This window comes from Acartia tonsa, chromosome 5, assembly GCF_053477335.1.
Source record: "Acartia tonsa isolate MP-2025a chromosome 5, ASM5347733v1, whole genome shotgun sequence".
NCBI classification, from domain to species: domain Eukaryota; kingdom Metazoa; phylum Arthropoda; class Copepoda; order Calanoida; family Acartiidae; genus Acartia; species Acartia tonsa.
The window spans coordinates 22,324,701-22,351,698 of NC_137264.1; the positions used below are offsets into that span (position 1 = coordinate 22,324,701).

Genomic DNA, 26,998 nt, shown 5'->3' on the forward strand with positions numbered 1-26,998 from the left:
GACAACAAAAGGAGAGATTGGTTCTTCTAAGTTATCCTAGATTGTTAGACCTGGCGTTAAAGTGTCATGGACAGCAGACTCGTCTGTATGAGGCAATTGATAGGTAAATGTACTGCCAATAATAAAAACTGAGGTTATATGATTCTACACGCATATGAATGCACACCTAAACTACTTGAGTCGTTAATTTATATTTATTTAACCACATTTGCAAAATATATTTATTTAAATCCTTTTATGGTTTAATCATAAATATAGAACAAGTATGATAACATCCATATTAACTATTCTCAAAAATTCAAATAGTCTGAAAAAAACGAAATAAAAAGTGACAATACTTTTTATTTGAAACCTAACGGCAAAATTGAAATTTGGATCACAAATAACTTGAAATACAGAATGCTATGTATAGACGTACATACATTTTGAAAGTTTATAATACATAGAAATACTTAAAGAAACCACCTGATAGGTTAGGGCGTTGCAAGCTAATGATAAATGCTTAACTGCCATAAGAAATCTTTAATTACAGCAGTGTTTACTGATTTAATTCAAATATAATTCGTTTTATTAATCAATAACACGAATAAACATTAGCATTCACGTTGGAGGGGGGCAGCCTTTCCCATTTTCATAAAATTTTTTATAGGATGACAAATAATAGAAAATAATGTTTAAAATTATATTGAATAAAATATAAAATTCTAGCTGCACTTACTTCTGAACCGAATAAAATAAATATTTAATTTAAATGGAGGTTGGGTAAAAAACATTCAAAGCCATCAAGTAATTTTGTTATTCTATTTATTTTTCTCTAATTAAATGTTATTTAAGTTTATGAAAAGAAACACAAATAATTTTATACTTTTAAAAACATTATTATTTTAGTGAGGTTTGGGAAAACGTTCAGCCATTATAATTATTTGAAGAAAGAAGCTGGTTTTTTGATAGATGATATTAAAATAATTACCTTGGATAAAATTTGAAATGTAGATGGGTCTAAATTTTCACTATCAATACATTATTATTTTAACTGAAAACATATTTTATTTTATCACTAAAATTATTTCAAGGAGATACTTGCATTCGTTGAGAAAAATCTATGAAAAAAAAAACCTTTATGAAAAAGCTAAATTTTTATGGATGAATATTTTTTATAATTAGAAACAGAAAGCTGTAAATGAAGAAAAAAAAGTCACAAATTATGTTAGAATAGTTACACAAACATCAATGGATAAACCGATTTTTGTACTAGTACTAGCGGTTGCGCCCTAGTATTTGATGTAATGGAAAGACAGTAAAATACCCTAGAATAATATTAACGAACAAAATTATCTTTCTACCCTAAATAATAGATTTTTAGGGTATTTCTATTTCTTAGAAGAGAAATTTTATCAATGACGAACCATAACTGTCCGTCAATCAGGCCATAATTAAATAGTGGAAAATTGTTTTTTTTTCTTTAAAATGGTTTGCTCTTTATCAGTCCAACTGTCTGTCCATAACTCCATAAAAAGACTTTTCGGGTATAGTCCCTTTCGTTGCAACGCCTCTTAAGGGGCGTCTCGTCGTATTTTCACAGTAGCTTTCCCCCTATTTCTAGATTCCCTAGGGAGGCTAGAAATTACTAAACCCAACTTAACCAAACCTATAAAAACTAATGTGAAAATACGACGACACGCGCCTTAAGAGGCGTTGCCACGAAAGGGACTATACATGACTTTTTTAAGAAGAAAATTTAAAAAATGCATTGATTTATCATTACTCAATTTGCTCGTCAGTCTGTTCAGCAAAATAATATTCATTTGTATTTCTGTTATGCATGATGTCATCCTGGTTTTATTTACACTAAATATCATTTTGTAAATATTTTATTCAGCCAAAAGAATTTTTTTTTGTTTTTATTTACAAGTTTGTGTCTTTTGTTCGGGATTAGATAAACTTAAATGAACAACATTTATCATTTTTCAACAAAGATGCAGGGATAAGGAAATGTTTAAGGTAAACAAATTACAAAAAATAAAAGGCTACGATTATGATTAATCAAAGAGCCGTTGGGTATGTTTTCAAACACAATATCAGATTTTTTTTCATGACTGTTATTTTTAGAACCTTAAAAATCCTAAAACATCTTAGAGTACTTGCTGAGTGCTTCTCTGAAATAGATACCCACAAAAAATGTTTTGACATAAAATTTATATTTTCACTGCAAATATCCTAAACCCTGAGTAAAATAGCTGGACATGTAAAGAACACAAATCTTTCATGTGAAGAAATATTTTGTATGGGCCGTTGAGGGGAAACAGAAATCGTTCCAGTTTTTATAAAAAATAAAGTTTAAATATTTTTGAAGTAAACACATTTTAGTATAATATTTCTCTTTAACACTTTTAGTGTGCCCTAAACATAAAATTAGTTAGGTATTAGCGGCAAAATTTAAAAACTAAAAATATAGAAAATCTGCCAATAGCCACTGCTTAGCACTGCGCACTACCCCGCCATTTTATAAGAGTAGACGAATGCTTTATAAACTAGCTACAAAATATCTAAATTTTGCTTTTATCTTAACTTTTAATGAAATTCAGTTCATTTTTAGGATGATTGTATTGTAACAGGGAGTCCCCAAAGTTTTATAATAAAATTTTCTTATACGTTGGCTAAAAAACTGCAGAACTTTTATTAAGTTGAGTGTCCAAACGGTCCTACGACAAACGCAGGAGTCCCAACCTAATCTGTAAAGAAATACTTAATAAGAAAATTAATATTTTAACACTCCTGAGTTTGTCCACTCCAACGTTTGGGACTCCTGCATTTGTCCTGGAACCGTCCAAACGTTTGAACCACTAATTGTAATCTAGAGAAGGGGTAAGTATTATGAGGATGTAAATCAATTCATTAACTTCAGATCCCTAGTATTGTACTATGCATAAAAATAAGAAATAAAATGTCTGAATGAATAAGAAAGCTCAATATGAATCATATTGGCGTTATTCTTATACTTAATTAATATTCTATCTTGTCACAAATATATTAATTACATTTTCTTGTACTCACAATAATTGGCTTATTATAATGCATGACGTGTTCTATAAGTGTATAAAGCTTCACATCCGTCTATATATACTAACATATAATTTTTAATTTTTAGTTGCAGGAACTCTTTAAATATAAATACTTTTAAAAGGGTTATTTTCGGGTATAGTCCCCTTCGTGACATCGCCTCTTAAGGGACATTTCGTCGTATTTTCACAGTAGCTCTTGATAGGTTATTTTAGGTTATTGTGATTGCCCCGCAGGGGCTAGAAATAGGAGAAAAGCTACTGTAAAAATACGACGACACGCCCCTTAAGAGGCGATGTCACGAAAGGGACTTTATACATGTAATTAAAGATTTAGCTGGAATTTGTTTATTACTCTAAACAATGAGCATCCAGCTCAGCTTATAATTTTATGGTCTGGCATTCAGTTGGTAATGCTATTGGTTTTGGGGCAGAGGACAATTAATATACAAAGAAAATAAAAACATTCTATGTCCGCCCTTCACTGTTAAAACAAAACATATTTTACCAAAACAAAAAAAGTAAAGGATAAATAAATATTAGAGCTAAAATTATAATATCTTTCAAAATTGAAATAATATATTTTTTTTGGGGGGGGGGGGAATTTATGAGAGAATAGGTTTTATTTTTAACGAATCATGAATCTAGTTGCTGTGGTTATGACTTTAACAAAGAAATTAATAATTTTCTCTCCGGCTATTACTAGAAAATCAGCTGATTTGAAATTATACATTTCTATCCAATTTTTATGCAGCTAAAAATATTGTGTTACTTTTAAAAACATCATTAAAAACATTAAGAAAAGTTAAAAAATTTGGATTTTGTAAAAGAAATTTTTAGAAAAAAATGGGAAAATATGAATTAAAGATGGCCACAAAATTAAAAGAGAGAATTATAAAGTTGTTTTTCACAAAGCATGCTTCTGTAAGAAAAAGAAGAGCTAAAATTCTTAAAAACTTGTATAGCATGCTAAAATCATGGCATAAGAGAAACAGAAAACCAGCCCAAAAAGGGAGAGATTTGTATTTATACACAGGGGGGAGGGGAGAGTAGCGGAGAAAGGGACTAAAAACTGAACATTTCAGTCCGTCTTTACAGAACTCTGTTTACTACGGTTTTATATTTTACAAGTTACATAAATATACACTTTTAATCAATTATTCTAAAATTATAATTAACAAAAACTTCAAATTATAATACTTTGTTGCCTATTTTTAGTTCAGATATTTGTATTTTTATAACATTAATAGATAATTAAACATAAAGTCACAGGATCTTTAAAAATGTGTAATTTCAGCTGTTGAGCTGTACACACATGTACATGTCTGCTACAAGACCACAACTGCGAGTCACTGGTTACAATTTTGGAGGCCGTCACAAATCAGCTGTTTGAATGGTCTTCTCTCACTAAGAGGGATTGAACATAAAGGGAAGTGGGGATGGGTTGAGAGAGAGGGAATATTTAAGGGGGGAAAACAAGATAAAGGGAGAAAACTGGTTTACTCCGGGAGGCTGAATTCCCCACCCCTCTAAAATTTCCCTTTCTCCCCCATTCAACTAAATTCCCCCCACCACTTCCTTATCTTTGCTTAGCACGCCCTTTTCCGGTGATAAAATGTTGGAATAACTTTCCCCTTATTATGCACAGCATATTGCGCCCTCCCTTAACTCTTTTTCTCCATCTTTAGCCTTTTATATATTAGGCATACTTTTGCAGCCAACAACGGAAAAAAACAACGGCGGCCACTTCATAAAACCACATTTCCACTTTTTTTCCTACCAAAAAATTAAAAAGTCTACGTTTTTGCAATTAAATGTGGTATAATAATTAGAAGCACGGCTACTCTTTAAATATTCAATTTTATCAAAAAAGATTTAATTATGATTACATTTCAATTTAGTTTCCTTTAGTTTCGCTAGGTGTCTACTTATAATCTTATAAGAAGTCATACTTACTTTGGTATGAAATCAAATCCTCCCATATTCCTATAATATTCTAGCTTGGGAGTAAACCAACATAAAAATTTAAAATTGTTTTTTTAATACATTCATTCTTAAGTTTATAATAGTACCTAATACTGATAGATTTGTTAAAATTTTTCAATTCTAGTTGCAATGTCCTAATTGTTAGAGAACAAGGTGGCCAGGAAAATAGCATTAACCCACACCAAGATATTTATTAAACACTCCTGAAAAGTACTATCAATTCTTACCAGCAATATCCGAGATCTTTAGTTCAATTCCAAAAAATCTTACTACTTTATATAGAAGGATGTAAAACAAACTGAAAAAATCATTAAAGACGATCAATAAAAACTTCCAAGACTAGATAAAAGAAGGAATGATTTTTAAAAAAACAAGGATGGTAACATCTATATGTAGCGAAGCACACAAAAGCAAACAAATGGATTAAGGAAAATATAAGAGGCATATAAATTTATGATCATGCGAGTTGTTTGTCTTAAAAAGCTGAAATATCACGCTTCCCTTAAATCGTTTCAGATGAAATTTATATTTTATGGAGAAGCTTCTCTATTAAAAACTATTATTAAAAAAGGAATGACAGACTTTTAAAAATACAGAAAACCTTAACCTTTTTAAAGGAAAAAAATATGTTCAAACGTAGCAGGGCATTAACAATCTTAACTTACTATAACAGGAATCATTTCCTAAATTTTAAAACGATAGGACAGTTCTAACATGCATATATTAACGAAAAGAGCTTACCGTACGCACAGACCCTAATTTTAGAAAAGCTTCACAATTTAAAATTAGTCATATTCAATGTGAAATATCATAGGTAATAATATAAAGTAAATTAAAAGTGAACTGTTTTTATTTACTTTCTCACGCAAATACGTACAGACATACAAAGGTTATAGAGTGGAGACGCTTCTCAAAATGCTCTAAAACATAATTTATCTATGCATTGAAATCTGTTGAAAAAATGCTCCAATTTCGTAAAATCAGAAAGGTAAGGTTTTTATGAAGGACGAATAATGGTCTGCTTATCCTATGCCCTAAAGTAATAGGATTTTTGTCTGTCTATCTGTATCCATTTATGTTTGTCTAGTGAAACCTCGTAAAACGACTACACCAATAGGTAAACAATTTTCATAAAAGCTTAGGTAGTAAAGATTCTTGCATTGGCAGGTTTTATGCTATTTGTAGGATTTTGCATTTTTCCATATTTTTAGTAGCACAGCTATTCAATAATTCAAAATATCCGTCCGCCTTACTGTAAGAAACGGAATTGGAGAAATGTGAATTCAAGATAGACAGATGATTTTTTTGTGCGGGTTAAGTTGACCAATGAGCATCCATTAACAATTAACTTGGCCCATCTATCATGCTACTAGAGGCAAATCTGTATATTTATTTTAAGATTTCATGATTTTGTATCTATAATCTTTCCAACGTTTTATTTATACTGAAAATCTTGGGAATAGTCCCTTTCGTAACATCGCCATATAAGGGGCGATTCGTGGATTTTTAAAATGGCTTTCTATAGGTTATTTTAGCTTAGGTTAGGTTATATTAGGTTAGGTGATTGCCACACAGGGTTAGGTAATTGGCCCCGCAGGGGCTAGAAATAGGAGAAAAGCTACTGTGAAAAATACGAAGAATCGCCCCATAAGGTGCGATGTTACGAAAGGGACTACACCCAAAATATTCTCTGTAACTTATTTTTTTCGTTTGTCAATCCATGATTTTCTGTTGTTCTGTACCTATGGATGTTGTCATACTTTTTCCTATAGAAGATCCATCCGTGTACATCTTGGATTGAAAACTAGGCAACGGAAATTGAAATGGTTTTCAAAAAGAAAAAAGTTTCTAATTCGATTTTGAAGTATTTGGTAGGATTGAAACTTTTCTATAATATTATGTGTATGTACATGTGTATTATGTAAGAGTTCAACCTAGTTCTTTTCTTTGTATTTTAGTGTTATGTAGTGTAAAATTTAACATGCTATACTTAGCTCATATAAAAAAAATAACATAATTGTGGAAATATTTTTTAATTTTTAGCTTTTTTAAAAATTGCTGATTGGGCATTGTCTTAAGACAATTTATTATTACAAATAGATAGTAGATAAAATTTATTGGTGGAAAAGTTTGGGCATTGTTAGACTGTACCAACCAATCCAATTAAATAGTATCCAAAGTTTTAATCAAAATGAAATTGTATCCAAAGTTTTAAAAATAACCAACGAGAGAACGTGTTAATTTAATGGGTACTGGAATGAAATACAGTCAAATGTCCCCTCCCTTCTATAGCCCAATTACTTATAAATACAACTATTTCTATTAACGTCCATAAATGGCTACAAAAAAATTTAATATAAAACTCCAAACGTTACATTCTTAACAACATGGAAATTAAACTATAGAGTAGCTGTAAAATAGACACAAACACAATGTCTAAATTATGAACACTAGAATGTGTATTTATTGTAATTTTAAAACTGGGGCAATATAATTACCATAAGTTTGCTATGCAATATTCATACAATACTGTTTTATTTATTAATTAGCTATTTATTCTATCTACAGCTATAAGTGATCAAAACTAGGTGGGTACTCAAAGTTTTACATCAAGTTATCGTGTTCGTTGGCTTCAAACTTTTGGGTATTTTTTATTGAATTTTGAATGGTTAGTGTCGATCAAAAAGTGTCTTAACTTTTCTATAAAAAATTTTAATCTACAGGTGGGGTATTATGTATTGTTTTATCACAAATTACCGTTTAATGTCCTAAACCTTCTCTCTAAGAAATATCAATTTTGAGGAAACGTGGAAGGTAGGAGTGGTTGTCAACTCCCTTTTAATTCACAAAAAAAAAGACAAAAAACTTAGAAGTCTGCAAGAAATACACCGATCTAACCGAAAAGCTTTACTCTACAGAAGATTCATACAGTTCTAGTTGTTTCCCAGATACTTCGCTACATACAGACAAAAACATCCTGATTCCTTTTTTCAGGCTATAAAATGCAGAATGCCTAACTTAAATTCTTTGTATTATAGAAACATATCCCACATATAGAGAAAATCTACCCCCAACTATTATAAACTTATTTCAAGCTATGCAATGCACATACAAAGCACCTAGTTAAGATGCATTTCCCGCATTTTATCGTGTTTAATAAACAGAATATTCTTGAGTTAAAGTAACAGGATGTTTGTCAGTCTGTCTATGTGTAGTTTAAGATCTCTTTTACCGCTGGAACAATATGGTTCTCATTAACAGTGAAGTTTCTTAAAGGTCCAGAGAAAGGTATATTTTAAGGGAGGGTACGGTACATCTACCATGCCAAGAGAAATCGCCTCCTAAATTTTAAAAACTAAAATTGGAAAGGGGGGTATTATATTATTAATGGGTATAAAATTTTATTAAATATTAATATTCAGTATAAACATTTTATGACATACTAAGAGCGTAAATAAAGTATCTACTGCTGCGACGTATGGCAAGTGGCATATAAAGTAATAAAAGTTTATGAAAATACCTTCTTGATAATAAGGACTTGATTATCTGCCGTAAACAAATACTAAAAATCCCTGAAAATGATGAATTAGTCACTAAAGCAGTATAGGAGATCTAACTGGGCCTACACACACATAAATAACCGCAACTTTTGGCCTTCCAAAGTAATGTCTCTTGTGTACTTTCCATGGATATAATTTTGGCCTTTCGAACTAATAGCATACATAAACTTTGGACGTATAACAAAAGGAGTTCAAATAAAACAATTGAACATGTTTTGCTAGATAAATGTAAGGAAAAACAAATGTAAAATTCGCAAAGAAAAAAACATTTTTCTATAATATCAAGAACGGTCAAATTAGTTGTTCATTAGTCATAGAAATCTGCACAAGAAAAATCAGAAATCCATCTTTAATAGTAGCCGAAGAATATCAAGTTTCAAGTTGAAAATAACTGACGGATAAAGGGATGACCACTGTACATTTGGAATTATAGAGAAACTTTGATTTTAAAATCATACGATATCAGGACACATTACAAAAATAGTTCTACAGTTTTCTAAATCTATCTTTTATGAATGCCTTTTCAATGATTATAGCTATTAAAATCAGGTTAATTTGTGTTTTTTGGAAACATCTAATAATAGATAAACTTATAATATTAGTTTTAATTTATTGGAACTAGCCATATTATGGCACGTCGTAGATACAAAGTTTTACAATGGGATATGGTACAAAACTGCAAATTCAATTTCTCTTAAAATATATTGAGAGCTAATATGCAAGTAAATTTTTATATAATAATTCTATAAACTACAAAATACCTAATCGTGGCTCAACATATAGCAAATCCGCTCGTCGTCGGGAAGGTTCCTACTGCTGCTATGTTAGGTGCGCGACATAAATAGTTAGAGTAGGGGGAATGCCTTGGCCCAAAAACAGGCGCAACTCACTACCATGCACAGGACTTCTCAGACAAAGGTCGTAAAATCATAGGGTTGGTTGTCTGATGGGCAAATGAACGCTTTACACCGCAATCATAGGGCTTAGGACCAACAACCCTATCCCATATCCATAAAAAAGCCCAATTTTACAGAAACACTGACAAATTGTCAGCGGCCTATGCTCCCACTGTGAAGTGAAAACGGCTTGTTACTGTTTTTTACAAACTACCTACCTAAAATATTTTTAACATAAATTTTAAAAATCCGCAAATTTTGCAAACAGAAATGAAGATAATGAAGTAAATATACATGTGCAATTTTTTTGAATTCAGTCTATAATATGAAGACAACATTATGAGGGAAACACTCAAAATTTTACTATACCAATATTAAGTAGTAGTTTTCAAGAAACATCCATAGCAGACTAATCCAGCTATAGAATATTGAAATGACCAAGGACATTGAAATTAACATAAATATTTAAACATTTAGGTATTATTTTGTTAATATTTAAAAATTAAATTGACTAAGTAAATTCGCTAGGTAAACACTTTTAAAGATATTTTTTAAAAGTTTTATTTTGACTGAAACCAGTTATGCTTTATTTCTTGAGAGATTTGGAAGGGCAACCACCCCCTTTCCCTTTATTATAAAATGAATCAAGGGGGGGGGGGGGCACATCTGACACTTTTGCGTAAACAGGGGACATAGGCTTTTGGAAGATAATAAATAATTTACAAGGCCCATTGCATCAAATATTTTTCTCGGCCGGTCTATAAATATATTTATGATAGCAGTACTTCAAACTTTTCTTTCTAGTAAGATATTTAGAAATTTTGATTCTTTCCCACAAAGTACCTGTCGAGGAATAAAAAATGCACCCTTATTTTTTTAATAGATTGAATAAAGGAATGGGTTGTTTTACTATGCTTACTCTGCGTGGCTACCCAGTACTAAATATAACCTCACCTTACCTGACCTAAAAAAATATGTTCCAAAATTCTTCCAACTATTGAATGATAGAGACTAATGAATAGACTTGGTGTACTTTTTAGTTTGATATAAAGCATATTTGGGTGTGGTGATTCATAGTAAAATGAAGTTAAAAAATCCTCAAATTCACAGTTTAATTTAGAGAAATGTTGGAGGCAAATATTATATTTTTCTAAATATTAGCCGCAATACTGTGAAAAATATCTTAAACTGAGGACAGGACACATAAATATGTCAATTTCCAGACTATCTGTCCACTCATACGGACTTCATGCCTTAACTTTAAGATAGTGAAGCTACTCTATAATTCAAATTGTACGTCCTTCCGTCTGTAAGAAACCGACAAGGGGGAACATGAATTTTTCTGCTTTTATTGAAGATATTAATATTTTTTTGTGAAGATTCCCCATACCAATGTGCATCAAGTATATACTTTTTCTGTAGGTCTATTGATGTGTCAAGCCAAAAACTTTTTCCAATGGCTCATCCACAACTTTTTTTAGTGTTTCACTATGTATGGATGTTGTCATAAACGCAGCTACTCTGCGAAAAGTCGATAAAAATGTTCTTCCACGGAAATAAATAATTAACAGGCAATCTTACTGAAGTAATGACATTGATAAATTCATCTTAAGTAAGATTTATAAAAATTCACATTCTTTATTTAAAATATGTAACAGGTACTTTCTTTCTTAACCACCTTTATATCAGAACAGTATAAATTCTTTTTTCGTTTTCATATGATTTTTATATACATATTTCTTTGGCCACGATATTGAACTATTAAAAAAATTTCGTCCTTGTTTTTTTAGAAATATCATAAATTATTGCAATTTAGAAAACTGCAACAATCAGAGTCTGATAAATTTATAGATTTACTGAAAACTAGGACAAATGTATTTCTTAAGTAGTGCAGCAACAGAAAATAATAGCATACAACGGATGTTCCTACTACTATAAAACGAAACAACCTAATCAAAGGCTAAAAAATCACAGCCAAGTGCGTAGACTTCGCTGATTTTATAACAAAACAAATATTTCCCCCCTATATTCAAACATGCCCCTAACCGCTACTAATTTTTTTTCTGACAGTTGGTTGGCCCAACCGTGTATGAGATCTTTACTGTCTAAATAAAGCAAAAGTGCAGTGTATAGTTATACTTTATCTAAAATGTCTGAAGTTATCTAAATTTTAAAGTAAATACTCTACAATCAGAGCTGTGTTTGCTCTCCTGTCTGAAAGCTATATCTTATTTCTGATTACAGGCTACGGGACATAAAAACATAAAAATATTTGCTTTTCAAGCTTATAAACCACCAAACTGCGGAAATGATAAAAATGTAGACAGTAGCAAAGGCATATTGTTTATTCAATTATAAATATTTGGCGTGTTTTATACCTGCAGCTGAAGATTGTCCTACAATAGTTCGACTTTCTGCAGATCTTTTCAATTACCGACGACTGCGGTTATGGGTTTCACATGATTGCTGAGCAACAGCGTTAGAAAAAGTGTGTGCTAGGTTTTGCTGCATTGGAAAATTATTATAAATATTTTTTTTTAAACTTATAGCTAATATCAAATGCTTTGTTGAATTCAAAGTGCAATAAATGAGTATTAAAAACGACTTACATTTATTTTTATCTTTTTAAATAAAAAAGGTCCAATATTTATGTGCATCCCCAAAGGTGATTCACAAAATTACCCCTTCTGCAGATTACAATTAGTGGTTGAAACGTCTGAACACGTTTCCAAAATTGTAAAGCTAACGAATAGGAAAACGTTATTATAAAAATTTGAGGACTATTGCAATAAACATCCCAATGTCCCGTCCCTCCCTGGATTTTTATGTATTAACAATCATTATATTTATAGCAAAGGTATATGCTTTTTTACTGTTAATTTCATAACTTTTATCCCTGATTATTAAAGTTTGCTTAGTGACAGCTTTATCCTAATAAAAGTTTTCTATTTTTTCCATGCAAAATATACAGAATTGCACTTTAGGTCATAGTTTCACAGGGATAAGGATGAATATTTATAAAAGAAATTTGTTTTCATTAAAATTAAACCTTTAAAATTTAAAAGCTAACGGATCGACCATTCGTAAGGAGTAAGGTTTCGATAACTTCTGAAATAATTTAGTTCTCCGTTTTAAGGAAGCTTAATTGATTTTAGGCTATTCTGTTGACCAAGTAGATTATATACTAAACGCTCATTGGAATAGGATTTTTTTAAACAGCAGCCAAGAAATTCCCACCAACTGTTTGTTACATATAGACATTTCAAATTATTGATTAGCATTGGTGCTGATTTTAGAGTAGCTTCGCTACTAAAAATAAAAAGAGCAGTTAAATGAGTAAGAGCTAACCATAATGCAAATATAAAGACTTAATATAAAAAGGGTCAAGGAAAAATAAAATTACTTTTTATGTCAACCAGAAGTCATAACAATATTGTTAATCATACTTAATTTAAATTAAGTCATGGGACATTGCATTTAATATGAACTACAATAAAAAGGATTTGTGCTATTGTTTTAATAGGTTTTTGCCTATTTTTTAAAAGTAAATATGCCAACTTTCTTTGTAAAAAACATCGCAAAAAAACAAAATATAATAAATCAATAGTATTGCAAAAGTTATCTAATATCTAGTATTGTAAATATCAATGAGCATTCACAAAGGAGTTATTATTTACAAGGATTAGGTATGACATTAAAGCGAAATGAAAATATTAATAATTAAAGTTCTAGTTTCAAGATTCAATGGATTTTGATTAAAATTAGTAAACCACGTACTTTTTATTCTAAGCAAAAAGAAATATTTAGATAAGCCTTTTAAGGAATTATATTTTTATTTTACAAAATATTCAATATACACTTTTTTGCTTGGGTTAATTTTGTTTCAGTAGATAATTAAAACATGCAATAGAGAAAGGGGTTAATGTTGTCTACAATAAGTGGCCTTACAGTTTAGAGGTTATTGAATTAATGTATTATGTTATTTTACATAAATGTTTTAATGTGTTTCATATTTGACTCACCATATTTGATAATACAGTCATTTTTTTTTGGAGATACATCAACTTTTTAATATTCACATAACTTCTGAAATCATATAGGTAAATGTAAAATAAGAAAAAAAAATATTATTTGATAATTTTATTAATTAATGCAAATTATTCCAAATAAATTAAGAATATCACAGAATGGTATTTATAAAAATGAATAATCAAAAGAAACAACATTAGATTTTAAGAATCATCTAGCAGGCCAAAATGTTTTATTATCATTGCTTAAATTAGTTTTAATCTAATTTATTTCTAAAATATTTTAACTTCTCGCGTATAAAATTGAATTATATATATAAATTCAAAGTCGGATCAACAATTTTTTGAACAAAATTATAAAATCCAGGATAGGTCAAGGGAACATTGAATGTATGAACATGGGTAGGGGGACTATTTGTACACTATTAACATATTCCTTTATCCTTGCTTACTTGCTTTTGGTTTAAGGAGTTACATTCTTTTTTATAGGACATGCACTTTTTTATCACAGTCTTACAACTTTACTATTCGCAACTAAAACATAAAATATTTCTAAATCCAAATAAGGGGGGGGGGTTTTAATGCAACCATCTCGTAATAAGTGAGCAAATGGCACTTAGAATTCGAATTTCCATCTATAATTTTGCATGAGTAATCCTTGGTAGATCTATTTTCCCTAAATCGAACAAAAAGTTGGAAAAGTAACGGCTAACGGCTGGCGGCTCATCTGTTTTGCCATTTGTTTGATATCTATATTGCAAATTAGTCACGAAACCTCTCTCAACATAATATTCTTTTCTACTCCAAAACGCTATCAAACGGTTCTAGACGGTAGCTGTTGGTACTAGAAGTTTTAAAATTAGTTATTGCTATCATTTAACATGAATTCAACCAAAAATATGTTTTAAAAAGTTGATTCCTACGTAATTGATGATGGATTTACCCTGAAAATAGGCAAAAAACGGCTGAACGGCTGAGCCGCTAGCCGTTACTTTTCCAACTTTTTGTTCGATTTAGGGAAAATAGACCTACCAAGAATTCTCATGCAAAAGTTCAGATCGAAATTCGAATTCTAAGTGTCATTTGCTCACTGATTACGAGATGGTTGCATTAACCCCCCCCCCCCCCCCCCTTATAATAGATAAAGGACTTTTGATTGTGTTTTATTTTTACTAAAACATTATACCTTCATCTTCGACCTACAAATTGGTAGGTAAACAGACTTTTTAGGTGATTTTTTTAAAATATGCAAAATAAATAGGAAAAAGACAGAGATACCATTTTTTTAAAGAAGAATTTAATTCATAATGTTTATAAATCTATGCCAAACGTCCAGGATGATTTCGAACATATTGTGTTTTCAAGTGTCTCATCCACTACGGCGTAGTCTTCTTAGTTCTTAGACAAGTTTTCCAATAAATTTAGTGTCTGGGTACTTCTCCGACAATTCTTCCCATTGCACTGAAATATAGACAGAAGATAAGACAATGTCCCATAAATTGATGTACATCACCAATGATCAGGGTTGTCATTTTGGGCGGGCGCTTTTGGGCGGGCAGTTTTGGGCCGCCCAATATAAGGTCCTTTTGGGCAGTTTTGGGCACCCCCCTTTTAGGGGGAGAGAAAAAGGGGAGGGGGTTAAATAAGAGGGGGGGCGGGCCTATTTTTTGGGTGATATCCTTATACTAAAGTAACAGGATGTTTGTCTGTGTGTCCCAAAGGATCTCGCTAACCACTGAACAGATCGGGTTCTCCTTAACAGGGTAGCTTTTCGTAGGTCCCGGGAAGGTTTATAACTATTTTCTTGGGGGGTGGGACACCCCCAACCGCCCCAAAAATTAAAAATTCCCCCCTCCAAATTTTTTTTTTTTTAATTCTAGAACTAAAATTAAAAATGATAGGAGGGCAACCCCCCCCCAAAAAAAAAAATTTTCCACCCCCCAAAAATATTTTTTAAAATTTTTCTTTTAAAATCTAAAATAAGAAATTGGGTAATCAAATTCGACTCCCCCATCCTCAAGTGCCCCTAGAGGCCTCTAGAGGCGTAGCCGCTAGTCCTTATACTAAAGTAACAGGATGTGTGTCTGTTTGGTTGTGTGTCTGTGTGTTTGTACCGAAGGATCTCACTAACCGCTGAACCGATCAGGTTCTCCTTAACAGGGTAGCTTCTCATAGGTTTATAACTATTTTGGGGGAGGGTACCACCACCCTCCTAAGAGAAATCGCCCCTAGAAAAAATTACACTCCCCCGAAAACTTTTTTTTTTTAATTTTCAAAACTAAAAATAATAATGGGGGGAGAACACCCACCCCGCCCCCCCCCCCAAAAAAAAAATGTTCCCCCCCCCCAAATTTTTTTACTTTTTCTTTTCAAATCTAATATAATAATTGGATTATCAAATTTGACTCTTCCCTCCTCAAGGGCCCCTAGAGGCCTCTAGGGCCGTAGCCGCTAGTTAACTATATAAATTAGTAAGCTTTTTTGTATCTAGAGAAGGATTTCGCTAACTGCTGAACCGATATGGTTCTCCTTTCCAGTGGAGCTTTTATAGGTCCTGAGATGGGTTTAGGCTATTTTATTTCTAATAATAAGTCTAGGTATGGTTTTAGGCTATTTTATATCCTTTTTATATGCTTTTTACGACATTTGCCCAAAAAGGGTGCCCAAAACCACTTTTGGGCGCCCAAAACCCGCCCAAAACCCTTTAGGGCAATTGGGCCGCCCAATATCAAAAAAAGTGCCCAATTCGACAACCCTGCCAATGATCATACACAAAATTACCCCTTCATTAGATTCAAATTAGTGGTAGAAACGTTTGAACACTTATCTTAAAAAATCAAACAATCAAAATTCAAGTCCCTAAAGTTGTTAGGCCAATGAATAAGAAAACATTATTATAAAACTTTGGACTAGCGTAATAAACAGCCTATCATCCCCTCTCTGTCTGAGACAGAGTAGATAAAAGAAAAGATTGGACTACCGATAATCCATAATATTCAGAAAAAAAAGATAACATTCGTTAGCTACAAACAAAACTTTAATTTAATTTTATTAAATATTCTTTGGTTTGTTGAAACTTTAAGTGTCCAAACTTTTAAACCAATAATTCTAATATACAAAAGGGGTAATTATGTTTGTCAAAAACTAGAGCTCATTATTTTCTTTTACCTTAAAATTCTTTTATATATAGCATAATATATATTTCAGTTTTTATTTTTTACAACATGACTTGTTTTAATTAGCTCATTCGATTTCAAGCTAATTTTTTAATTCAAATATCTAAATCCGTCTATAATACATCATTTATTTGTCCCAATTATCCAGATTTTCAAACTAACATACTAAAGTAATAGAATTGATATGATGATAAAAACAATACCTAAGGTCTGAGTAACAAACTTTCTGAGTAGCTTACATGACAGGGACAAAGTTTTCACCCTGAAATAAAAATAACTGTATGATGATGTAGGTTATAACAGCTATATTTTACTATATAAAATGAAGCAGATTAAAGTGCCTATAGGAAAAAGAAAAATTACGCCGTACAATACAAATGACCAATGATAGGCCAGTATACATTTTTATATGCTCTATAAGCTGCTTCTATAAAAAAATATAATTTTTTATTCATATTAAATCATTTATTAAGATGTAATAAAAGACTTGAGATTGTTTTATTTCTGATACTTAAGTTAGGTTGAATTATTTCATGAAATTCCAGCAAGGCTAGAAGCAAGATTGTTCAAATATATATTTTTGGATATATTATATTGAATTCTACTGATATTTAAATAGATTTTGTGTGTCATATTATGCCCCCGTAAGAACAGAGATAGATTTCTAGAGAAAAAAAGGGATCTTGCAAAGACAATAGGTATTAAAAATTGTAAAAAATCTACCAACCACTTTTTGTAAAATCCACGAAATTCTAAAATTAAAAATTTAGGCTATTTTTCTTAAGTAAATGTCCCGGGGCTATTTTGTCCTGGGAATATTTTGTCCGAGGCTATTTTGTCCGAGGCTATTATGTCCAAGGCTAATATGTCCGAGGCTATTTTGTCCGAGGCTATTTTGTCCAAGGCTATTTTGTCCAAGATTCACAAAAAAGATTTGGAAAAATACTTTGTTTATTAATTCTTAGAATCTTAAATAGGATTAGGGGCCGATAAAATTCTGATTTCCAAAATACTTTAAGACAGACTACCTGACATTCCAAATTATAGAGCAGCTAATATTTTCAAGTCTTTAAACATAATTTCTTTTCAATATATGCTAACTAGTTATTAGGATAAAATTAAATAATGGAGTTGCTGATACTAAAATTAATGTTATTTTTCTTTGTTTTTAAGTATACGCAAAGGCTTACTCCATTACTTATTCAACATAAATATCCTATTCCCTGACACTCTCCCCTCCAGTCCAAGAAAGTTTGGAATCCAAATATGAAATTGAAATTCATCCTAGGTAACATATGTCTCATACAGACACAGATTCAAATTCGAAAGAAGACATGTAAGTATTTCAATACAGAGTGGAGTAAATTTTTCAAGTGCGCTTCGCGCAACCCCTTAGCATAATCTTGTAGTTCATTTGATTAAAAACAAAAATAACGCTGTCGTAGAGGTGTCGATCGATGATTGCTCAAACTGAAAGATAAATAAGATTCGTATAAAAAAGACATAATCACATTATTTACAAATCAAGATACTTTGGCCCATTAACAGGCAAGCAATAGTCATTGAAATAAACCAAAAGGTTTAACATAATTAAACTTTTAAAATATCTATGATATTGCTTTTATTAACAATTTTAATAATACACTTCCTTTCATTCCACCTTTTAGGAAGGGCTAGAAATCAAACACATCAGAAAACCCCAATCTATATTTGAAAATAGTTGAAAGAAAAAAGTTAAATTAGGGAGAGAAAGTTCATATTTCATTCCCAGATTTTTATAAAATAGTAGGTAAAAAAGTGATAAGTAGTATTTGGGGGAAAATGAATTTAAAACCAAGAAAGACTAATTTGGTAGTACATGAGTAGCGCAGAAGTAACAAACTACCAATATTTTTTTTCTAGAAAAAAATATAATAATGAAACGAAGTCAATAAAATTACAGTTGTTAACGGTCGGTTGGAAATCTAAATCAAAATAGGACATAAATTTATAAAGTTAATAAAAAATTAAATGTTTTGCTTAAATCAAACATCGTAAAATTGACCCAATCCTTTTAGTTTTAATTGTTTTCTGTGCTTTTGTCTATTCATCCCCTCTATCCAATTTTTAAAATGTTCTTGCAAATCCGTTAAAAACAAGAAGTTTTGCGGGGTTAAACATTTAAATAACCAACTGCCAATCGTATATCTAATACATTAAACCTATAGATTTGTTTGTAGTTAACAAAAAATTACTTTTAAATGTTTTTTTTTATATTTTATTAAAAATATTTATTTATTTATAAGCTGAATGTAGTTTCAATAACAATAAGATTAGAAAATAATAATTTTTACTATTACTTGTTTGAAAATTTGTTGCTAATCTTTAAAGAATGACAGATTAGCTGGTATCAAAACAATGTAAAAACGTCTCCCTATTCAACTTTTATCTGAATTTGATCATATAATGTGTCTGTCTGTCTGTCCTAAAAGTTTTCCAGATAATTTTAAATTCACCCACCTTCTATCAGGGAAAGGGATTTTGATAGAAAAAAAACCTTTTTTCGCGGAGTATTCAAAAAGTTACGTTAACATTATTGTACATATGTTTTCACTGGATATTAAAATTTCAAAATTTTTTTTAAAATGAAAGTTAGTATTGTACTGAAAGTAGCGAAGCCGCTTATACTAAAAAACAAAACAACAAGCTTAGATTAAAATATCAGTAGAAAGTCTCTGTCAACGAGATCTTAATGGATACACGGACATCATACATCCAAATACAAGATAATTTTATCTTTAAATGTTTTTCTTTTAAATGTTTTTCTTTTGAATGCTTATTCATGGAAAGTAGCAGAGAAAGGGAAGTCAGTTAGTTTGATGGATTTTAAAACTTTTAAAATATAGAATTGAAAATCTATTTTTATTTTTAATTAAAAGATACAGGACAGAGAATAAATTAATCTTCCTTCTTAAAACAAAATCCTGTCTAAGGTAAATGATAAATATTTTGGGAAGTACAAGAGAACAGGTCTTAGATTATTTCAACTGTCATTGTCATCCCATTTAAAATATATACCTAAGTGATTGAGTTCTAGCTTTAATAGCAGGTGCGTGAGTAAACTCCATTTTCGCCATAGCGTTACGAACGGCTGGACTGACTGACGGACAGACAAAGTGAATTATAGAGTAGCTATTAATAAAATGTCTGAAATCTTTTATTGCAAAAATTACCTGCAAATAGACTCGACATAGATAACCTTCCCTGCAGGATGTGTGAGCATGTATAGCAAACAGATTGGCAGGCAGGTGCCAGGTCCATTCACTAGCAGGACATCAGCGTCCAGCTGATACACGGGTGATATACACCATACCAGGGCCCTAATAGTATATTTTTTATGAAGTTTCAGTTGTATGAACTATACAGTATACAAGAGTTAAAAACCGATTGATTAATAAACCCTGAACCACTTCATTATGCAATCTACATTTTCCTGGATATTTTGTCTATGGTACTCCATAAGTGTACAGCTTTACAGTACATTGTTTCTATTTGTTAAAGCAACACGTATGATAAAAGAAAAAGATAGTTTTTAAACTAAAATGCTTATATATCAATCAAAATCTATATTTTTTGAATTTTTACTGATCCACTTCATTATGCAAATCAAAAGAAAATCGATGGGTAAACGTTTGTTTTGCACTTTTCTCCACTTTTAAAAATTTATTCTGATAAAATAATAATTTTTAAAGGAATTTATGCATTAATTATAATGAAAAACAGTTTAAGGTAGATTTTAATGATTTTGCTAAATAAGAAATAATTGAAAAAATGAAATTCTATCCCTATCACTTTAGAGGACAGCTGCTGACCCCAAGTCTTATGGATGAACCTAAATACATGTTAAAGATAAAAATTAGCCTGAAAAGTATACAAAAATGTTTTTTGATGTGTTAAAAAGATCCATTTTAAAATCTTGATTTTGAGGATGATGGCCTTTAAGATGCTTTTACTGGTGGTGATGGTGAGCTAAATGTTATCTAAGTACATGACCATTACAACAACTTGTCTATTAACCTATGTACCATTTTTTGTAGTTATAGTAGCTTTCAATGGAGCCTCTCGACATGAAATATAACCATTATCTAAAAACTACATTGTTTACTCTATGAATTTTAGTAATTAAAATTGCATTTTTTCGTTTTTAATATTGCTTGGCTGGAGGCTGCTATAACTACAAAAATTGGACCATAGTTCAATATATAAGTTTTCATCATGGGCATGCACTTTGATTACATTTAGCTGTTACCGAATTATTAAAGATTTAGTCACTTGTACTGAGGGCTAAATTTTATTTTCATTAATAATAGTTTTCTTCAAAATCGTTTAGGCACAAATAGTAAATATAAAATAAACCCAGAACCACTTCATTATGCAATCTACATTTTCCTGGATATTTTGTCTACGGTAATCCATAAGTGTACAGCTTTACAGTACATTGTTTCTATTATTAAAGCAACACGTATGATAAAAGAAAAAGATTCTTTTTAAAGTAAAATGCTTATATTTCAATCAAAATCTATATTTTTGTATTTTTTACTGATCCACTTCATTATGCAAATCAAAAGAAAATCAATGGGAAAACGTTTGTTTTGCACTTTTCTCCACTTTTAAAAAATGATTCTGATAAAATAACAAATTTTTAAGGGATTTATGCATTAATTATAATGAAAAACAGTTTAAGGTAGATTTTAATGATTTTTCTAAATAAGAAATAATTGAGAAAAAGAAATTCTATCCCTATCACTTTAGAGGACAGCTGCTGACCCCCAGTCTTATGGATGAAGCTAAATACATGTTAAAGATAAAAATTAGCCTGAAAAGTATACAAAAATGTTTTTTGATGTGTTGAAAAAATCCATTTTAAAATCTTGATTTTGAGGATGATGGCCTTTAAGATGCTCTTACTGGTGGTGAAGGTGAGCTAAATGTTATCTAAGTACATGACCATTACAACAACTTGTCTATTAACCTATGTACTATTTTTTTTGTAGTCATCGCAGCCTCCAGTGGAGCCTCTCAACATGAAATATAACCATTATCTAAAAACTACATTATTTACTCTATGAATTTTAGTAATTAAAATTGCATTTTTTCGTTTTTAATATTGCTTGGCTGGAGGCTGCTATGACTACAAAAATTGGACCATAGTTCAATATATAAGTTTTCATCATGGGCATGCACTTTGATAACATTTAGCTCACCATCACCACCAGTAAGAGTATCTTAAAGGCCATCATCCTCAAAATCAAGATTTTAAAATGGATTTTTTTAACACATCAAAAAACATTTTTGTATACTTTTCAGGCTAATTTTTATTTTTAACATGTATTTAGCTTCATCCGTAAGTCTGGGGGTCGGCAGCTGTCCTCTAAAGTGATAGGGATAGAATTTCTTTTTTTCAATTATTTCTTATTTAGCAAAATCATTAAAAAATACCTTAAACTGTTTTTCATTATAATTAATGCATAAATCCCTTAAAAAATTGTTATTTTATCAGAATTAATTTTTAAAAGTGGAGAAAAGGGCAAAACAGACGTTTTCCCATTGATTTTCTTTTGATTTGCATAATGAAGTGAATCGGTAAAAAATACAAAAATATAGATTTTGATTGAAATATAAGCATTTTACTTCAAACAGAACCTTTTTCTTTTATCATACGTGTTGCTTTAACAAATAGAAACAATGTACTGCAAAGCTGTACACTTATGGACTACCGTAGACAAAATATCCAGGAAAATGTAGATTGCATAATGAAGTGGTTCTGGGTTTAAATTTTGTAAATTGCGTTTTATTGTAAAACGTTGTAGTGGGTGAAAATTTCACCTTAGTGGAAAATAACAAGTTTTAATAAATTCAAATGTGTTTATTCATTGCAGTCAAATGTTAAAAAGCACAAATACACACATCTAAAATTTAATAGATGAATAATATTTTTAAGTGTGCCTCAGTACTCCTTAATAAAAAAACCTGCACATTAATTCTATTTGCCTAATAAAGTACTATTTATTTTTTCACTGTTTTTGAAGACACCATCAATTTCAATTGTGAAAATACTGTTTTCAAGTTTTGATGACGCAAGAAGTAGAAAATCAATGAATCTATTGAAATTTTGGTAAAGGATAGATGGTTACATTTTTATAACAATGATAAGTTTGGATATAGTCCCTTTCGTGGCAACGCCTCTTAAGGGGCTTTACCATACGTTTTGTTTAATGAACATAAAAAATTTAGAATTTAAAAAAATTAGGATTAGTAAATTTGGTTTCTGTCTTTAATATTTTCTTTAATTTGCCACTAACCCATTCATCTACCTTAAAATCTCCAAGAAAGGTGTAGTTACGAGAATAAAAGAAGTGTATCAAACCATTTTGCCATTACCATTTAAATCAGTGGCGTGCGAAGCACTTTGTCTAGGGGGGGGAGGGCATTTTGATTACATATACTAATTTTAAATAAGAGCGTTTTAAGGGGTGGGATTATTTGATTATGGGCCTTCTAGTCCTTATCCTTTCTTCCCCATTCCTTCCCCCATCCCTATTTCCCATTTCTTCACCCCCATCCTTTCCCCCATCTCTTCTCCCCCATTCCTTCTCCACAACTTTGGGGACTTTAATGGAATTTTAATTGGTTGTTTAACTAAGTTGAGTTTCCATATGTTTCATCCACTAATTGTAATCTATATAAGGGGTTAATTTTGTGTATCATCATTGGGGATACAAAATAAAATGAAATACTTCCTATTACCTGGTTTGTTATGTTCAGTGAAAAGAGATTATAACCTAATTTCTACACTAGTTGGCAAGGTTAAGTGAAAAACTTCCTGGTTGGCGCAAAGCGCCAAAATTTTTTTTTGAGTAGGTATTTCTTGATCTTTTGGAAACTGGGATAGTTTTGCTTTTTGGAGGGTAGGGGGCAAAAAGGGGCAATTTTGTTTACCAGGGGGGGGGGCGGTTTAGTCGCTAGTGGGCGGGCGGTGGCTTGGAGGGGGCGTTTTAGTCGCTAGGGGGGGGGGGGGGGCGATTGCCCCAAATACCCGCACGCCACTGATTTAAATGCCTATAATTTCAAGTTTAAAACTCTAGAACTAGTTTGTAAGCATTAGACAGTATAAAAAATGTAACCATTTCACCAATACCATTTGAATATAAACTCAAGTTTTTAACTATGTTTCTATGCAAGAAACTTAAACCTTTTTTAAAAGTAATATTTTAAAGATTACTTTCGGTTAGGCTTTATTTTCTTACCCAATATAGTGTCTTTAAATGAATATAAATTGGAATAAAAAGTTTAGTTTTTAATGGTACATTTTTTATGAAATTTCGGCGTTATCCTCTTAGAAAGTTTTTTTTTAATTTTGAAAATTTGAGTAACCCCCCCACCCCCCCCCGACAACGACGAACAACTATTTTAGGTTAGGTTAGGTTTTAGGTTAGGGAGCCGAGCGCCAGAGTTCATAGTTTGCTGTTGGGGGGGGGGGGGGGGGGGATTCTGAGAGGATAATACCGAAATTTCTAAGTACCTTTATTTAGTAACCCATTTATGAATTTTTAGCTATCTAGGTTGTTTTCCCAAAACTTTGTTTTTCGGAATCTTCTCATTTTTTTGGCACTTATTTTGGGCGTAAGTATGCTAAGCCGCATGTCCTAGAATTATTCTAATAATACCTTAATGACGTAAATACAGAGGTAAAGTATGATTGTCCAACTTCTCTAGCTCTTGGGATTACATGCACTTTGTAATCATCGTATCCCTAAAAATAATTTAACATTTAAAAGATTTTGAATGTAGCTTAAATTTAAATGACCGGATGCAAAGCATTTTTGCACACTCTGACAAAACCAGGTGAATACAAAAATCTGGAACAGTTAAGGCCAAATTTTGCACAGCTCCTCAAAACGCGCGAGAAATTCTGGTTTCTTTTCTTACTGTTACCGCGCACTAAGATTGGTAATTAGTAGGTATTCCATATTTCATTTTATGTCATGTCCATTTCAAAGAATTACCACATCAAACAGAACCTTGATTCTTGGAAAAGGCAAAGTAACAGTTTGCGCTGATTAGTTATACTAAAAAAGAACCATCAAATGATTATCAAGTGCCTCGAAAAAGTCAAAGTAACAATAAATGGATAATATATTATTCATTTACTATGCCTACTTCGAATGGACGTTGTCATATATGTTAAATAAAAAAAAAGTTAACTAGTGAAAACTAGTTTTGCAAAAAAGAATAATATGGGTTTATGTTTACTTTGTTGAAACTTTGATAATTCAAAATAACAACATCATTCTGTATACTTTCAGCAAGGATGATCTAGCCCAAAAGTAAAAAATTCTAAATATTATAATAGTGAGATTTATGGAATACATTAATGTACCCCTAAATATGACAAACAAAATTATCCCTTAAACAGATAAAAATTGTTGGTAAAAAGTTTGGGAACTGTTACATAATACAAATCTAATCAAGATTCAAAATTTTAAAAGGAGTTCTCAAATTTTAAGAGGAGGGGGGGCCTAAGGGGATAATTGTATTATAATTCAAATTTTATTGTCCAGTGCCTCCCTGAGGTTATTAGTTTTTTTTTTTCATTGTTTTGCATGTATTTATCTCTTTGCATCAGGGCTCTTAAGATATAAGATAATGATTGATATGATATCATACAAAAATAACCCTTCTGGAGATTCAAACTTTTGATATTAAATCTTGAAACTGAAGTTTTAGGCCAACGCAAAAGATAACAACGAAATAATACCTATTTGTAGATTTTCATTAAAATATTACCACCAATAAATTGATCTAAAATGAACAATGATATAGGTAGGTACTTTTTTTATGAAAATGAAAATAAATACCTTTTCAAACTCTATTAGCTTCTTTATGCTAAAATCATCTGTACTTGCAATGAAGTAAGTCCTAAATAAAAATTTAGCATTTGAGTTTTTAATATTTATTCTTTCTGGGTACACTAGGCATGGCCACATAAATCATGGAAACTTGCTAAATTAAGTAAATAAGATTGGCAAGAAAATTGGGGAATAGCCCCTTTCGTGGCAACGCCCCTTAAGGGACGATTCGTCGTATTAATAAAATGGCTTTTTTTAGGTTATTTTAGGTTAGGTTAGGTTAAATTGGGTTAGGTGTTTGCCCCACAGGGTCAGGCAATAGGCCCCGCAGGGTTAGAGCCTCCCGCAGGGGCTAGAAATAGGAGAAAAGCTACATTGAAAAATACTAAGAATCGATCCTTAAGGTGCGTTGCCACGAAAGGGACTATACCCGAAAATTGGCTTCTTTTTTTGGAAAACTATGGCTTTGCCACTTACCTCTCGTCTCTCCCCCCATCTATTACAAAGAATCAATTATTTTTGGGAAGGGGGTAGGGTTTTCCCAGATCAAAATAACCCTAGGAAGGTGTCGGCCCCTCCCCTCCAAAAATGTCTAAAACATTAGGTACCCAAACCGATATAAAACTTCAATTCACCTGGGGCTAAATTTCTGTCTATCCAAGGTAGAAACCAGCTTCAGCATTTCTGTAGTATGGCCTCCAGATCCCAGAACCACGCAAGTTCCAGCTTTCAAACATTTATCCTGAAAAGTTAAAATGTAGAAAATTTTCGAACTTATTTTAAGAAATCTTCCAATATAATATTAAAACTTTTAGAACCCCAACTAATATTTTGTTAATCAAAACTAAAAAAGCTCAGAACAGTAAATGAACAGAAAAATATTCTAAAACCATCCCGGGGTCTTCCTTAAAATGGAGAACTCTATCGGTTCAGTAATTATCAAAATCCTAAGCTAATTTACTACTTTAAAAAAGATACGGTTTTTTTTCTATTTTATCAAAATAAAAACAAACCTTATCAAATAACCTATATTTTCTAACAACAATTAAAGTTGCTATAAATACACAAATCACCGAGGTAAAAATAATTCCTAGATTTATCATTAAACTTAACATTTTTTATATCTGAAATATTAAATATACATGTGTTTAAAATAGATATAAAAATACACCATTTGTTATATATTTTTTTTTACAAAAAAATCATAATAAAAAGGGTTATACGTAGCTAAGTTATATTTGTATGCAAAAATAGAGGACAAAAATTTGTCTAATATTGAAATCATTTAGTTATGGTATTTATATAAAAGCAATTTTTCAATTTGAGTAGGTAACAATATAATTTTACAAACAATAAAAGCTTCATTTTGATAAATATCACAGTTCTATAATCATTTTTTATTTAC

The 26,998-nt window shown here is 31.0% G+C and overlaps 2 protein-coding genes across 3 annotated transcripts in view; both read right to left on the reverse strand.

The window, feature by feature from the left end:
• Positions 1-13,589, reverse strand: part of LOC145319051 (protein Fe65 homolog) — a 113,461-nt gene extending 99,872 nt beyond the window's left edge. The window contains exon 1 of one of the 2 annotated variants that reach the window (XM_080160876.1): positions 13,524-13,589. The gene's annotated coding sequence lies outside the window, so the exon portion shown is untranslated. Of the gene's footprint in view, positions 1-970; positions 1,093-13,523 lie in introns of those variants that run through there. The other variant, XM_080160875.1, reaches the window with a different exon arrangement.
• A 1,292-nt stretch (positions 13,590-14,881) lies between these two features.
• Positions 14,882-26,719, reverse strand: Alg14 (ALG14, UDP-N-acetylglucosaminyltransferase subunit). The gene is made up of 7 exons (XM_080160878.1): positions 26,607-26,719; positions 26,229-26,335; positions 25,603-25,663; positions 24,412-24,497; positions 19,918-20,064; positions 16,909-16,967; positions 14,882-14,990 (listed from the first exon to the last, which is right to left on the reverse strand). The coding sequence occupies exons 1-7, from the start codon at positions 26,706-26,708 to the stop codon at positions 14,929-14,931; spliced, it is 624 nt and encodes a 207-aa protein (XP_080017004.1). The 5' UTR covers positions 26,709-26,719; the 3' UTR covers positions 14,882-14,928.
• Between the last annotated feature and the right edge of the window lie 279 nt (positions 26,720-26,998).